This window comes from Rhinoraja longicauda, chromosome 6 (genome assembly GCF_053455715.1).
Source record: "Rhinoraja longicauda isolate Sanriku21f chromosome 6, sRhiLon1.1, whole genome shotgun sequence".
Classification (NCBI taxonomy): Eukaryota; Metazoa; Chordata; class Chondrichthyes; order Rajiformes; family Arhynchobatidae; genus Rhinoraja; species Rhinoraja longicauda.
Genome location: NC_135958.1, coordinates 63,497,915 through 63,514,534, shown reverse-complemented (window position 1 = coordinate 63,514,534; position 16,620 = coordinate 63,497,915). Strand labels below are relative to the sequence as shown.

General features: G+C 43.4%; 1 protein-coding gene across 1 annotated transcript in view; it reads left to right on the top strand.

Moving 5' to 3' along the window:
* Positions 1 to 16,620, top strand: part of LOC144594914 (transient receptor potential cation channel subfamily V member 5-like) — a 67,074-nt gene that overhangs the window by 25,260 nt on the left and 25,194 nt on the right. Inside the window, exon 3 of the mRNA XM_078401843.1 lies at positions 13,037 to 13,134. Within this exon, the coding sequence (XP_078257969.1) occupies positions 13,037 to 13,134 (98 nt within the window). The remainder of the gene's footprint in view (positions 1 to 13,036; positions 13,135 to 16,620) is intronic.

Below are 16,620 nucleotides of genomic sequence, written 5' to 3'. Positions count from 1 at the left end.
CCTGTGGGACGCGTGGATGTGGTTTGGTGGTGTTGCGGTAACCTTGGACTAGTGAATGCAGAGAAGATATTCAGGCAGGTATTGAGTTGCTGGTATCTGGAAAACTCTGTGCAGTAAGAGAGAACATTGGAAAAGACAAGGAAAGGAAACGTGTTATACAGATCAATGGGATTACACACAATGAATATACTGCACAGAATGGTCGGTGCAGCAAGTTATACTGCATCTTGCCCCGTCGAATCCTCTTTTACTAACCTATATCAATGTATGTATGAGTACTCTACACCACTCTTATTCCAGGTAATAACAGGTTCCGCGGGTATGGAAAGTATGATATAATCAGTGGAACTGATTGTTTGTATTTGCTGTTGGGAAGCTTGTCATCTCCTGATACAATTTCCCAGCAAGAACTGTGAGATCTAGACTTGGCCCTCATTCCCTTGCCGACTAATCACTCTGCAACATAAGAGTTTGCCAAAAGTTAAAAGAAAATTCTCCTGCTGACTTGACTACGCCCTCGGTAGGAGTGACCATTGCAGATCAGGTGTTGTGTCACAAACCTCTTTAATGTCTTCTTAAAGGGGCAATGTAGACCGGTCTTCAAACAAGCAAGAAATAGTGAGAGATGTCCCCACATCTCAGACCATGGAGCGACCCTTTGCCTCCACTCTGCAATGAGCTTCATTCTGCATGTGGCAAGTTTCACCGTTCTTTGTTCCATTCGCTGCTCAGTGGACAGAAGGGGGTTAAACCATGAAGTCAACACAATAACAGGTCATAAACTGTGTGGATGTGGGCCCTGAACAGGTGAAGGCTCACGGCAAATTCTTGCCCACTTCAAGGGCATTGACAACTTCGAGGGACTCTTTGGGAATAGTGGGAGCATTTGCTTCAGGGTCCTGACATTTCTTTCTCGACGATAGAAAGAAAAAAGAGCTGGAGGCAACAGATGAAGAAGGATGGTGGGATTTCTGACGGGAAGCGGGAGATGGTCTGTGTCCGACTGTATCAACACGCTCATGTTGAAGCTCCAGCCCAGGGTCGCATGGGAGGAGAAAGTCAGCAAGCTTCACGTGCTGCAGGAGAAGAGGTGAGAGCTAGTCCTTCCTTGAAATCTGCTCTTCCAGTTGCTGTTAGAACTGAGGCAGGGGCAGACACCGAGTCTGATTAAACCTGCAGTGGCCGAGCTCGCGTATGATAAGTAGCTATTGGGTCCACACCTTTGGATTCTCCTCCAGCAGTTTGTTTCCTTGCATTCCCAGCAGGTGTCCCTCCTGGCAGATTTCCCTTTTCCTAAATTGAGAGCCCCTTGGTTGAAATGACGGATGGAAGTCCCGAGGAGGCGAATGCTGATAATCCAGCTGAGGGTGAAGTGGGGGCAGGCAGGAGAGGGATTGTCAAACTTGAGTGACTGCCAAAGTCAGAGCAAAGATATTTCTGACACGTGCATCTAAGGACTCGCAGCGCGAAGTTGTGTAACACGATAGTTAAGTGACTGGGAGCTTTGTAACTTGGACAAGTGTAACGAGAGAGTCGTAATGTAAGGTATTGTAACTAGAGGTTTTGTACCGAATAGCAGTTTAACATGAGGCTGTGTGAAACTGGAATGTAGTATGTTGACAAGGATGGGTGTATAATTTGATGATAAACAATGGGAAGTTTTAACGAGATGGTATATAATTAGAATAAGAAAATAACTGCAGATGCTGGTACAAATCGATTTATTCACAAAATGCTGGAGTCACTCAGCAGGTCAGGCAGCATCTCGGGAGAGAAGGAATGTGTGACGTTGAAACGTCACCCATTCCTTCTCTCCCGAGATGCTGCCTGACCTGCTGAGTTACTCCAGCATTTTGTGAATAAATCGAATGGTATATAATTAGAGATTGTTCGAGTCAGATTTTATAATAGGGGACATCTAACAAAACTGTGAATGTGTGTCATAGAATCACACAGAATGGAAACAGGCCCTTAGGCCCATCTTGTCCATGCCGACCAAGATAAGCTCTCCAAGCTGGTCCCATTTGTCCCTGCCTGGCCCATCTTCCTCGAAATCTTTTCTAGCTATGTATCTGTCCAAAAGTCTTTTAATTGTTGTTATTGTACCTGCCTCAATCATTACATCTAGCAGCTTGTTCCATATCCCCACCATCCTCTGTGTGAAAATGTTGTCCCTCAGGTTCTTATTGAATCTTTCCCCTCTCACCTTAAACCTATGCCCTTTAATTTATGATTCTACTCCCCTGGGAAAAACCCTCCACATTCACTCTATTTATTCCGCTCTTTATTTTATGCACCACTTGTAAGATCGCCCCTCAGCCTCCTGCGCTCCAAGGAATAAAGTCCTAGCCTGCTTACCCTGTCCTGATAGCTCAGACCCTCAAGTCAATAGACAATAGACAATAGACAATAGGTGCAGGAGTAGGCCATTCAGCCCTTCGAGCCAGCACCGCCATTCAATGCGATCATGGCTGATCACTCTCAATCAGTACCCCGTTCCTGCCTTCTCCCCATACCCCCTCACTCCGCTATCCTTAAGAGCTCTATCCAGCTCTCTCTTGAAAGCATCCAACGAACTGGCCTCCACTGCCTTCTGAGGCAGAGAATTCCACACCTTCACCACTCTCTGACTGAAAAAGTTCTTCCTCATCTCCGTTCTAAATGGCCTACCCCTTATTGTGGCCCCTTGTTCTGGACTCCCCCAACATTGGGAACATGTTTCCTGCCTCTAATGTGTCCAATCCCCTAATTATCTTATATGTTTCAATAAGATCCCCCCTCATCCTTCTAAATTCCAGTGTATACAAGCCCAATCGCTCCAGCCTTTCAACATACGACAGTCCCGCCATTCCGGGAATTAACCTAGTGAACCTACGCTGCACGCCCTCCATAGCAAGAATATCCTTCCTCAAATTTGGAGACCAAAACTGCACACAGTACTCCAGGTGCGGTCTCACCAGGGCCCGGTACAACTGTAGAAGGACCTCTTTGCTCCTATACTCAACTCCTCTTGTTACGAAGGCCAACATTCCATTGGCTTTCTTCACTGCCTGCTGTACCTGCATGCTTCCTTTCATTGACTGATGCACTAGGACACCCAGATCTCGTTGAACTCCCCCTCCTCCTAACTTGACACCATTCAGATAATAATGTGCCTTTCTATTCTTACTTCCAAAGTGAATAACCTCACACTTATCTACATTAAACTGCATCTGCCATGTATCTGCCCACTCACACAACCTGTCCAAGTCACCCTGCAGCCTTATTGCATCTTCCTCACAATTCACACTACCCCCCAGCTTAGTATCATCTGCAAATTTGCTAATGGTACTTTTAATCCCTTCGTCCAAGTCATTAATGTATATCGTAAATAGCTGGGGTCCCAGCACCGAACCTTGCGGTACCCCACTGGTCACTGCCTCCCATTCCGAAAGGGACCCATTTATCCCCACTCTTTGCTTTCTGTCTGTCAACCAATTTTCTATCCATGTCAGTACCCTACCCCCAATACCATGTGCCCTAATTTTGCCCACTAATCTCCTGTGTGGGACCTTGTCGAAGGCTTTCTGAAAGTCGAGGTACACCACATCCACTGACTCTCCCTTGTCAATTTTCCTAGTTACATCCTCAAAAAATTCCAGTAGATTTGTCAAGCATGATTTCCCCTTCGTAAATCCATGCTGACTTGGAATGATCCCGTTACTGCTATCCAAATGCTCAGCAATTTCGTCTTTTATAATTGACTCCAGCATCTTCCCCACCACTGATGTCAGACTAACTGGTCTATAATTACCCGTTTTCTCTCTCCCTCCTTTCTTAAAAAGTGGGGTAACATTTGCTATCCTCCAATCCACCGGAACTGATCCTGAATCTATAGAACATTGAAAAATGATCTCCAATGCTTCCACTATTTCTAGAGCCACCTCCTTATAAGTCCTAATAACATCCTCGTAAATCTCTGCACTCTTTCCAGCTTAATGGCATCTGTTCAACAGCAGGTGACTAAAATGTAACACAATACTTCAAGTACAATCTCACCAACATCTTGTTTAACTGTAATGTAACATCCCAACCTCTATGTAGACACAAAGCAATATAGACGCTGATTTACAAATAAAATGCACAAAGTGCTAGAATAACTCAGTGGGTCAGGCCGCATCTCAGGAGAACATGGATAGGTGACCTGAAAGCTAACCCAATCATTTTTTAACCCTACTACTGTACTCAATTCCCTGACTGATGAAGACCTGTGTGCCAAAAGCTTTCTTCATCACTCTATCTTCCTGTAATGCCATTTTCATGAAACTATGTACATGTACTCCTAGATCCCTCTGTTCTGCAACACTCCATAAGGCCTTACTGTCACTGAGAAGGGTCTGCCTCGTATTAACTTCCCAAAATCCAACACCTCATACTTATCTGAATCCAACTCCATTTACCATTCCTCGGCACATTGGCCCAGCTGATTAAGATCACATTGTACTTCTTGCAACCATATTTATTGTCTACAATATCATGTATTTTGGTGCCATCATAAACTTACTATTCATGCCTTGTAAATTCTCATCCAAATCGTTGACAAGCGGCAAGAGCCCTGATCCCTGAGGCACACCACTAGTCACTGTGTGTGTGTTTGTACAGGTGCACAATGCCAAGATGTGTGGAACGCAGAGATATGTGCACACTAAGACCATGCAACAGTGCCTGCTCTCCTGTTGTCTTGGTCCCCCTTTGCTGTCTTGGCCTCATTCCACCAAGCCCATATGGTAGCTGGTGTGTATTAGCCATGCCATGTTACAGGAACCTCCACACAGGCAACCTTCTGGAATGTCAGGAACAGGAATGTTAGGGTCCTCATGTTCAGCTCCTGCAGCAAAAATGTCGCACGTCATTCCTCTGCCTTTCCCCAGGAATTCAGACAGTTCAAAATGCACATTATTTGACTGAGTGAAACATGGTGGCCAGGAGATTGTCAGCTCACAGAACAACGTTCTGGACTCCTTCAGGAAGAAAAATTGGCATAGGAACACTCTCATCGTGTTGAGCATTTCACCATGTCTCTGTGATTCTGCTGTGGAATGAGCTGAGGGATCGCAGGGCAGCATGGTGGTGCAGCAGTAGATTTGCTACCTTACCGTGCCACAGACCCGGGTTCAATCCTAATTACGGATATTGTCTGTACGGAGTTTGTACGTTCTCCCCGAGTTTTCACGTTCTCCCAGTGACCGCGTGGGTTTTCTCCGGATGCTCCGGTTTTCTCCCACATTATGAAAGAGGTAATGACGGTGCATTTGGATAGCAGTAAAAGGATAAGTCCAAGTCAGCATGGATTTATGAAAGGGAAATCATGCTTGACTAATCTTCTGGAATTTTTTGAGGACGTGACAAGTAAAATGGATGAAGGGGAGCCAGTGGATGTAGTGTATCTAGACTTTCAGAAAGCCTTTGATAAGGTCCCACACAGGAGATTGGTGACTAAAACTAGAGCACATGATATTGGGGGTAGGGTGTTGACATGGATAGAAAATTGGTTGGCAGACAGGAAGCAAAGAGTAGGAGTAAATGTGTCCTTTTCAGAATGGCAGGCAGTAGCGAGTGGAGTGCCGCAAGGCTCGGTGTTGGGGCCGCAACTGTTTACCATATATATTAATGATTTGGAAGAGGCAATTAGAGGCAACACTAGCAAGTTTGCAGATGACACAAAGCTGGGTGGCAGTGTAAACTGTGAAGAGGATGTTAGGAGGTTGCAGGGTGACCTGGACAGGTTGAGTGAGTGGGCAGATGCGTGGCAGATTCAGTATAATATAGATAAATGTGAGGTTATCCACTTTGGTGGCAGAAACAAGGAGGCAGATTATTATCTCAATGCAGTTATGTTAGGTAAGGGGGAGGTGCAATGAGACCTGGGTGTCCTTGTACACCAGTCACTGAAAGTTGGCGTGCAGGTACAGCAGGCAGTGAAGAAAGCTAATGGAATGTTGGCCTTCATAACAAGAGGATTTCAGTATAGGATTAAAGAGGTTCTGTATAGGGCCCTGGTAAGACCACATCTGTTGTGTACAGTTTTGGTCTCCTAATTTGAGGAAGGACATCCTTGTAATTGAGGCAGTGCAGCGTGTTATTGATTGGGGACGATCAGCCATGATCACAATGAATGGTGGTGCTGGCTCGAAGGGCCGAATGGCCTCCTCCTGCACCTATTTTCTATGTTTCTATGTCTATGTTTTCTATTCCAAAGACGTACAGGTTTGTAGGTTACTTGGCTTTGGGAAAAAATTGTAAATTGTTCCTAGTGTATAGGATAGTGCTATTGTATGGGGTTTGCTGGCCAGCACAGACTCGGTGGGCTGAAGGGCCTGTTTCTGCACTGTATCTAAACTAAACTAAACAAAAAAATCTCCTGACCCAATGGCTTTCGCTAACATGGAACCAACGTACTTGAATCATCAGCAAAGATGCCACAACCATGAAAACTATAGATGAGTCCAAAGAGGTATTCTGTTTCGACCTTGAGCAATCACTGCCCACTGATTCTCCCGGGTAACTTTAGTACCGTGGTTGGAAAAGACAGGAACTTATGGAAAGGCATGCTTGGCGTGGGAAGAATAAGGATAGCTAAGAGCAATGGAGTTACATGAGATTGCAAATGCTGGTATCTTGAGCAAAATATAAAGTGCTGAATGAACTCAGTCAGGTCAGCAGAGGGAATGGACGGATGGCATTTTGGATCATAACCCTTGTTATGATGGAATTGGGAATGTAGGGATGGGGCAAAGCTTGCAAAGGGATGTAAGGATGGGGCAAAGCCAGTCAAATGATAGGTGGACATATGTGAAGGGGTGATGATTGGCAGATTAAGATCGGTGGTGGTGGTCAATTGGTGGTGATTGTCCTCAGGACAAAATATTTGAAATACAGGTTTGCCACAACCAACATCGTATTTCAAATAAGATCTTAAAATGCTGATAATACTCAGCAGATCCAGCATGATCTGTGGAAAGGGAAAGAGAAATATGACTTTCTGTTTGAGACCGTTCATCACAGATTCATACATGGATTCATCATACGTGGATTCTTCTGTGAAACATCAGTGTCCCTAACAACCTAGAACCAAACTACTGAGAGTGAAGAATGGGGGAGAGCTTAACAGGGATAGAGAGGTAATCAATATCTACTGGAAGGAGCACCCCAAAGATTTCCCCAATAAAGACTGTGACTAAATCCCTCATCATACTGTCCATCATAACACTGGCGCTTCCACATTTCAGCAACTAATTTTAAAGGTGAAATTTTGGGGCTATTTGCATATTTTAAATTAAATTAATTTTTCATTGATTTTCATGGATCCCAAATTAATTATAACCTTTCACATTCATGCACCAGACTTTCTTATGTCATTAAGCTAGAAAGGGTTCTGAAAAGATTAACGAGAATGTTAATGGGACTGGATGGCTTGAGTTGCCAGAAGAGACTGCACAGGTTGGGTCTTTATTCCCTGGAGCAGAGGAGGCTGAGGGAAATGCTTGTAAAATCACGGGGAGTGAAGATAAGGTTGGTGGCCATGGTCTTTCCCCCAGGATAGGCGAGTCCAAATCAAAAGGGCGTGGATTTAATTAAGGAGTGAACATTTTTAATGGGACCTGTGGGACAAATGTTTCAATCAGAGGGTGGTGTGTGTATATGGAACGAGTTGTCAGAAGAAGCTGCAGAGGCAGGTGCAATTACAGATTTATATAAACATTTGGACGGGTATATGGATAGGAAAGATTTGGAGGGATATGGGCCAAATGTAGGCTAATGGGACTAGCTCAGAGACTAGTTGTCTCTGGTTTTGCTGAAAGGACTGTATAACTCTCTCGACTCTACTAATTTAATAAATACCGGTTCCCAGGAGAGCAAATCCATCATTCACATTCTCCCTCATCCAACCCCTGCAAATTCTTCTCTGTCTCACATGCCCCTTCATTACTTTTGCCACATATGTACAGCCGCATCAGCCTGTCTCGTCTTTTTCTTCTTTTGCTGTTGGTCTGTGTTTACTTGTACGTTTTTAGTATACTTTTAATTTTTGTATAATGTGGAGGTGGGGGGGGAAACCTTTTTTATCTCGTTCCTCGACGGAGACGCGACCTTTTCATCGTATCTCCGTCTGCACTGCGACTTTAACATCGTGGAGCTGGCGGTCCCTTTGTTAAGGGCCTGTTCCCACTTTAGCCGATTTTAAGGTGACTGCCGGCGACTGTCAAAGTCGTAGCAGATCACCGAACTTTTCTTTTACCCGACGACAATGACCACGACAATGCCGAGTCAGGTCGAGATTACAGCGTCTTCGGAAACATCGCGAAATTCCCATGCTGTCAATGCTTCTCCAGCGTCCTAATTTTCGCTGAAATCACTGAAAAGTCGGTAAGTACTTGAGAGTTTTGAACTATAATATCTTGTATGGGTTACTTAAAAACCAAGCATCACTGTAACAAGGCATAAACTGGATTTACTTCCAGTTTACTAATAGCTGTATTAAAAAATATAATTTTAAAAGTGGTTAAGTGGATTTTTGTGAAAGGTGTGTGGGCATTCTTTGAAAATGTACAGGAGATGCATATCTGGTTTCTGGGTTGCATATCTGGGTTGGGAGCCCACTTTAAATGTAATGGCTGATAGCCATAAACATCATGAAATTCCCACGCTTACCTGACCATCAAACTGTCGCCTCCAATCTACCTGTCAAATGGCCTGACGGTAAATAAATTGGTTAAACATAAGCATTTTATGGTATTTTGAAATGACTTTACTTATTTTAATATAATTTGCTTCTAAATGCATCTAAGAGAACCTAGTAAACCTGGGGACAGCATGCGACAGCGCCCGCAATAAGCAACGATACCTGGCGACAAGCCAGCTGTCGCCAAGAAATTTCACTCTGGATGATTTCTCAGTGACGCGCTCAGATCCACTACGATTTTTGGAAGACTCCTCACGATCATGCCCGCGACACCCGGTGAACTGTCGGTGACAGCCTAGTCACCGGCAGTCGCCTTAAAATCGCCTAAAGTGGGACAGGCCCTTTAGGGATCGACTGCGGGAGCTCCAACCGCAGGAGCTTTGACCGCCGTGATCGCGGCAGCTTCGATCGACCCGATGTGGGAGCTTTAATCGCCCCGATGCAGGAGCTTTGATCGCCCCGACTGCGGAAGTTTTGCTTGCCCCGACCGCGGGAGAAAAGGAGGAAAGAAGGTATAAGTTATTTGCCTTCCATCACAGTGGGGAATGTGAGGTCACCAATAAAACAAGATGGACGTGCTGCCTGCACTGGCGAGGACTCGGAGGGAGTGCCGTGAGTCCAGTGATCTCTGTGTTTTGCGGGGACATGGCTGCATGAGGACATCCTGGAGTCTGGTGCGAGTGTGGACAGCCATGATTGATTGAATAGACTTTATGGGCCAAATGGCCTAATTCTGCTCCCTTAACTTAAGAACTCAGGTTCCTGTTAAATCTTCCACTTCCTCCTTGTATGTTCTCATCCAAATCATTGATATAGAGGACAAAACAGCAATGCGCCCAGCACTGAACCCTGAGACACACCACTAGTCACAGGCCTTCAGTCCGAAAAACAATGATCAACCATCACCCTCTGCTTCCTTCCATGAAGCCAATTTTCTATCCATTCAGCTATCTCTCCTTGGATCCCATGCGATCTAACCTTCCAGAGCAGCCTACCATGCGGGAACCCTGTTGAATGCCGTGCCAAAATCCATACATACATATGACATTTACAGCTTAGCCCTCATCAACCTTTTTGGTCACATCTTCAAACAACTCAATCAGATTCATAAAACCATGCTGACTATCCCTAAATGAATATTGTTTTGAATTGTTGAATAGTGGCAGGTCTGGATGTTGCAGAAAGGTACTTAACTGGGGCAAGGCAGATTACAATGTCATAATTAGGCAGGAGTTAGGGAGGGTAGATTGGGAGCAGTTGTTATTGGGTAAGTCCACAGATGATGTGGGAGTCATTTAAAGGCCAGCTGACTAAAGTGCAGGATCAACATGTTTCAGTAAAGATGAGGGATAAGGACAGCTAGGAGGAAGAAAAAGTGAGTAGGAAAGATCTCAAATGTACGATTAAAAGGGGCCATGAAATGTCATTGACAAGTCGGAGTAAGAAAAATCCCAAGGGTTTTTATACGTATGTTAAAAATAAGAGGGTGACCAGGGAAAAGGTAGGACTACTTAAAGATAAAGGAGGAAATCTATGCCTGGAGTCAGAGGATCAAGATGAGGTATTAAACGAGTACTTTGCATGTGTTTTCACCGAGGAGAAGGATTGGAGGACGGTGAGATCTGAATGGAGAATACAAATATGCTTGGGTAGTTTGAAATTGAGAAGGAGGTGGTGCTTTGGCTTTTGAAGAACATTAAGGTGGATAATTCCCCAGGGCCTGATGGGACCTATCCCAGGTTATTGAGGGAGGCAAGAGAGCAGATTGCGGGTGGACTTGATGAGGATCTTTATTTCTTCTCTAGCCACAGGTGAGGTCCCAAAGGACTGGAGAGTGGCCAATGTTGTTCCTTTGTTTAAGAAAGGAAGTAGAGAGAATGCAGGGAACTATAGGCTGGTGAGCCTCACATCAGTGGTAGGGAAACTATTGGAGAGGATTCTTCGAGATAGGATTTACTCCCATTTGGATGAGAATGGGCTAATTAGGGATAGCCAGCATTGCTTTATATGCGGCAGGTCGTGTCTCACTAATTGAGTTTTTTGAGGAGGTGACAAAAGAGATTGATGAACGTAGGGTGGTGATTGTTATATACATGGGTTTTAGTAAGGCTTTTGAGAAGGTCCCTCATTTTAGGCTGATCCAGAAGATTAAGATGTACGGGATTCAAAATGACTTGATCGCATGGATTCAGAACTGGCTTATACATAAAAGACGGAGGGTTGTGGTGGAAGGTAGATATTATGCTGGGAAGTCTGTGACCTGTAGAGTTCCTTAGGGATCTGTGCTGGAGCCTGTGCTGTGTGTGATATATATAAATGACTTAGATGTAAATGTAGATGGGTTGGTGAGTATGTTTACTGATGACATCAACATTGGAGGAGTTGCAGACATTGAGGAATACTGTCAGAAGATACAGCGGGATATAGATCAGCGACAGAAATCGGAAGAGAAATGGCAGATGGCGTTTAACCCGAGCAAGTATGAGGTGTTGCACTTTGGGAGGATGAATATAAGGAGAGAGTATACATTTTAAGGCAACAGCATTGATGTGCAGAGGGATCTTGGAGTCCAAGTTCATAGCTCACTAAAGGTGCCAGCAAAACTGGATAGGGTGATAAAGACAGCATTATTCATTGATAGGGGCATTGAAGATAAAAGTCAGGAAGTCATGATGCATTCTCTATCTATTCTCAAACTCTATTTGGTTAGGCCTCATTTGGTATTTCCATTTAGTACTGGTCGCCCAATTACAGGAAAAATTTGGAGAGGGTGCAGAGAAGGTTTACCAGAATGGTGCCTGGATTAGATGGTTTCAGCTGCAGGGAGAGGTTGGATAGACAGATTATTTTCTCAGGAACGTTGAAGGTTGAGGGGAGACGATAGAAGTATATAAAATCATGAGATACATAGATAGAATGGACAGTCAGAATCTTTTTACCCAGGTTGGAAATGTCAAATGCTAGAAGGCTTAGCTAAAAGTGGAGAGGGGGAAAGTTTAATGGAGATGTGCAAGCCAAATGTTTTATGCAGAGAGCAGTGAGATCCTGGAATGCACTGCCAAGGGTGGTGGTGGAGGCAAATGTGACAGTGGCATTTAGGAAACGTTTAGATAAGCACATGGAAGTGTGGGGAATAGAGGGATTGTTGATCATGCACAGGCAGATGAGATCAATTTAACTTGGCATTATGTTCGGCACAAACATTGTGGGTCAAGGTGCATGTTCCTGTGCTGTACTGTTCTATGTTAGTAAAGAAAGTGCTAAAATATATTAGCAATGGTAACTGGACACAACATAAAATAAAGATTAGGCAGAGTAAAGAAAAATCTATCAATGAGAAATCATGTTTGACAAATTGAGAGATGTTTTCTGGGATAACTACCAAAAGGGTTGATGGAGAACCAGTGGATGTTTTTTGGCCTAGAAGATGGTCTTCAATAATTTATTGAACAAAATTAAAATAGGTGGGAATGTGGTCAATATGCTTTTGCAGACTACAAATTAGTTGATGGACACGGTGGGAGTAAATGATGCTGTAACTCATTGGCGGAACTAAGTATAATGTGTCCTAGTTTCCCTATGATGCAAAGGCAGTGTGAGTGCGAGGAGGAGACAGGAAATCTTTGGAGGATGCAGTGAATTGGTCAGGACAATGTGGAGAAATGTGAAGTCATTCCATTTTGTATGAAAAGCAGAATATTGTTTTAAGCAACGAGATGTTGAAAAGTGTCAGGTGCTCAGAGAGACCTGCGTGCCCTGCACAGAATTGCTGAAAGTAAACATACCTGTACTTGAGGCAGTTCAGAAGAAAGAGTAGAAAGGTTTTGACATCTTACCGCAATTGTAGATGACACTTGGTATATTGTGTACATACCTAGTCTCCAACACCTAAGGAAGGATATACCTGTATTTGATGAATCAACAGATTGATTTTTAAGATGTCAAATGTGTTACAGGAGGATAGATTAAACAGTTTGGGTCTCTGCTGTTGGCAGGGATGTCTACCAAGGCTCACAGACTTGAAATAAGGGGCCAGCCATTCAGGATTAAGATGAGAAGAAATTTCTTCACCCAGAGGTTAATGTCTTTGGAATTTTCTACCCCAGAGGATTATGGAGGCTTGGTCACTGAATGTATTCAAAATGGAGATTGGGAGAATTTTTAGACATAAAGTGCACTAAAGGATTAGTGGTTGGTGCAGGAAAGTAGCATTGAATGGTGGAGTAGACACGAGGGGCCAAATGGCCTGATCCTGCCGCTATTTTTTTTTGTTCCAAAGTCCTCACTGTGGCATTTGCAATTCCTCCCCTCCAGGATCACTGAGACACCTCTGTTTTCGGCTGCAAGAGCAAATGATGTGAACGTCATCAAAAAACTCCTAGAGTCGCCAACGGTGGACCCTTTTGAAAAAGGTGAGATCCCACTATTTATTGTGTAAAGCAGAGTAGCTTGGCATTTTTCACACTGTTACAAGAATCCCTTCTATATCATCCCTTAGTATTTTTACAAACGAGCATTCAGAAGCCTCAGCAAATCAGTAGCATATGAGTTTAAAAGGTGTGGAAATGACATTGTCCGTGATATGAAGACTTCACTCCAATTTAACCATATTTTTAGGCAGGATAGCAGTAGAGTAAACCCTCGTTTTAACGGACCCCTTTGTAATAAATTTTGGATGTAGCAGGCAGATCTATCGATGCCACCTCCAGCTTGTTAGTCATAGAGTCATGGCACACCTTCAACCACCCTGTTATACTAATAGAATATTAATCCCATTTTTTAATTTCTTGTTGCTGTTCTGAATGGAGGAGTGGTAAATAGATGGAGATAAACAAGGAAAAGGGAAAGATAAAAGAAAGCAATGTTTTAATTCTGATGCACAGAACACAGCAGTTGCTAAACAAATTAGAGTGGAAATGGTCAGCCGGTTAGGCAGCTTCTGCAGTGGGAGAAAAAGAGAGTCATTGTTGCAGATTGATGACCTTCCACTGGGAACGGCCTGTTCTGACACAAAGTGGAAGGGCTGGCTATCTGAAATTGTTGAATTCACAGTTGAGTCCCGAGGGCTGTAAAATGCCCAGAAGGAAATTGAGACGTTGTTCATTCAGCTTACTTTAGGTTTTGTTGGAACAGTGTAAGAAGCCAAAGAACGGTAGGTCGTAAACTCAGGCCATTGTTGCAGACAGAACATGGGTGCCTGCAAAATAATAATTCAATCTGTGTTTAATTTCACCTACACAGTGAAGATTCAGGGAATATAGTAAAATAAAATGAATAACTTTTTTTCTGACTGCATGAAACTAGATTTGATCTCAATTGAGCTCAACTGTGCTAGCAGCACAATGGTGCAGCAGTAGAGTTACTGCCCTACAGCACCAGACACCTGGGTTTGATCCTGACTATGGGTGCTATCTGTATGGAGTTTGTACGTTCTCCCTGTGACCATGTGGGATTTCTCCGGGTGCTCCGGTTTCTTCCAAAGATGTACAAGTTTGGTTAAATGGCTTCTGTAAAATTGTAGATCGTCCCTAGTGTGTAAGATAATGCTAGTGTATGAGGTGATCACTAGTTGCAGCAGACTCGGTAGGCTAAAGGGCCTGTTTTCACGCTGATGTTATAGAGACGTGTTTGCATCTTTCAGAGTATTTGATATTTTGGAAGGACAGACAAAATGGAAATGGGCAGTAGAAGAGTCTGCAATGTGCTGTTACCTCTCATAACAAGGAATGAATTACATGAGGTGGAGGTGATGAATGAGCTTGGCCCAGAAGATAATACAATAATCATGTGAAACTTTTACCTTCTAATGGACTGAGCAAGTCAATTTGGAGGATTAGTTTAAAGAGCGCTCTCAGGAGAGTTGTCTGCAAAAATGTGCAATAGAACCAATGAAGGAACAGACCACCGTTGACTTTATCGAACATAGAACAGTACAGCACAGGAACAGGCCTTACAATGTTTGTGCCTTACCTTCGCCTTACAATGTTTGTGCCGAACATGAGGTTGTTATACTGATCTCATCTGCCTGTACATGATCCATATCCCTCTATTACCCTGCACTTCCTTGCACCTATCTAAAAGCCTCTTAAACTCCACAATCGTATCTGTATCCACCACCACTCGTGGTAGTGCGTACCAGGCCCACACCATTCTCTATGTCAAAAAACGTGCTCCACACATCTCCATTAAACTTTCCTCCTCTCACCTTATAGCTACGCCCTCTAGTGTTGGACATTTCCACCCTGGGATAAGGATTCTGACTGTTTTGTATATTGAGGCAGTTCCAATGAATAATTTCATGGTAAGGAATCCTGGGGGAGAAAAATGTGATCACGATTATAATGGCATTTTTAAACTTCATTTCGAAAGAGGCACCGATCTGTTGAGAATTGGAGTTTTGAATTAACATAAACAGGTTATGTAGGTATGCGGTTGCTTGGTTAAGGTTAATTAAGAAATTCGCTCAAAAGGTTTGGCAGTGGACAAGCATTGGCAATTTAAAAAAAATGTTTTTCAAAACACTCAATTTACATTTCACTGAGAAATAAAACACTTCATGATTTAAAAAAAAAATCTATCCATAGCTAACTAGGAAAGTTAAAAGACGATATTAGATTTTAAAAATAGGCTTATAATGTTGCCAAGGTGAGTCGTGAGTTTGAGATTTAGGAGAGTTTTAGCAAGTAACACCAAATAATCAACAGTAAACAAACCAAAGGCCCAAGGAACTTTACAGCAGAAATGTCACTGAAGAGGAAACACTAGAGAAAATCAATCCCTACACCTGTAATTTAGGGTTTTTGCAGAGAAAATGGATTACTGGCCATAATCTTACAAAATTCTCAACAATCTGGAATAACTCCAGAAAATTAGATGGTAATAAATGTAATGCCACTTATTACAGGAGAGACTGAAATAATATTTTTAAGATCAATTAGCCTGATGGAAGTTCATCTATGAAAAATTAAGATCTATCATTAACAGGGCACTTAGAAAATAATAAATGTTAGCAGAATCATTTTGATTTTATGAAGGGAAATAATGTTTGATATCTCACAAAATGCTGGAGTAACTCAGCAGGTCAGGCAGCATCTCAGGAGAGAGGGAATGGGTGACGTTTCGGGTCGAGACCCTTCTTCAGACTAATGTCCGGGGGGGCGGGACAAAGGAAGGATATAGGTGGAGACAGGAAGACAGTGGGAGATCTGGGAAGGGGGAGGGGAAGAGAGGGACAGAGGAACTATCTAAAGTTGGAGAAGTCAATGTTTATACCGCTGGGCTGCAAGCTGCCCAGGCAAAATATGAGGTGCGTTCCTCCAATTTCCAGTGGAACAGTTTTTTGAGGATCAACTGAATGATGCTGTCATTAACGCTAATGCCTATTTGGGTTAACAGCAATATAATCCTGGAATTCAGAAAAAAACAATAAAAAAACACCAGGACGGTTCACACTCCAATTCACATGCAAAATCTTTCAGGATTGCAATGCCTGCAGCGATCGCGGCTGTCTTGCCATCCCATTGTGAAAGAATGGACGACTTGAGACTTAAACAACCACACTCCATGACAGCAACAGAGCAGTCTTTGCTGTGTCTGACCACCAGTCCCACCACAATCCATTGTGTGCTGTGAATGGGCCCACACCACTGGATTTCGTACCTTGGAATAGATCTCTTGAAAAGCAGGATACCCACCCTTGTATCTAGTGTGCAATGTTCTGTTGAGTGTTCCCTAAGCAGCACAGTGCTTTCCAGCTTTGGTTGCAATCACTCATCACTTTCCATTTTAAGAGATGAAGGTTTCATTCACCTGTGTACAGGACTCCTGAATTTATTTCTCATTGTTGTGTGCTGACGTGAAAGACAGCACGTACAATGCAGCTTAAATACAGAAATTAT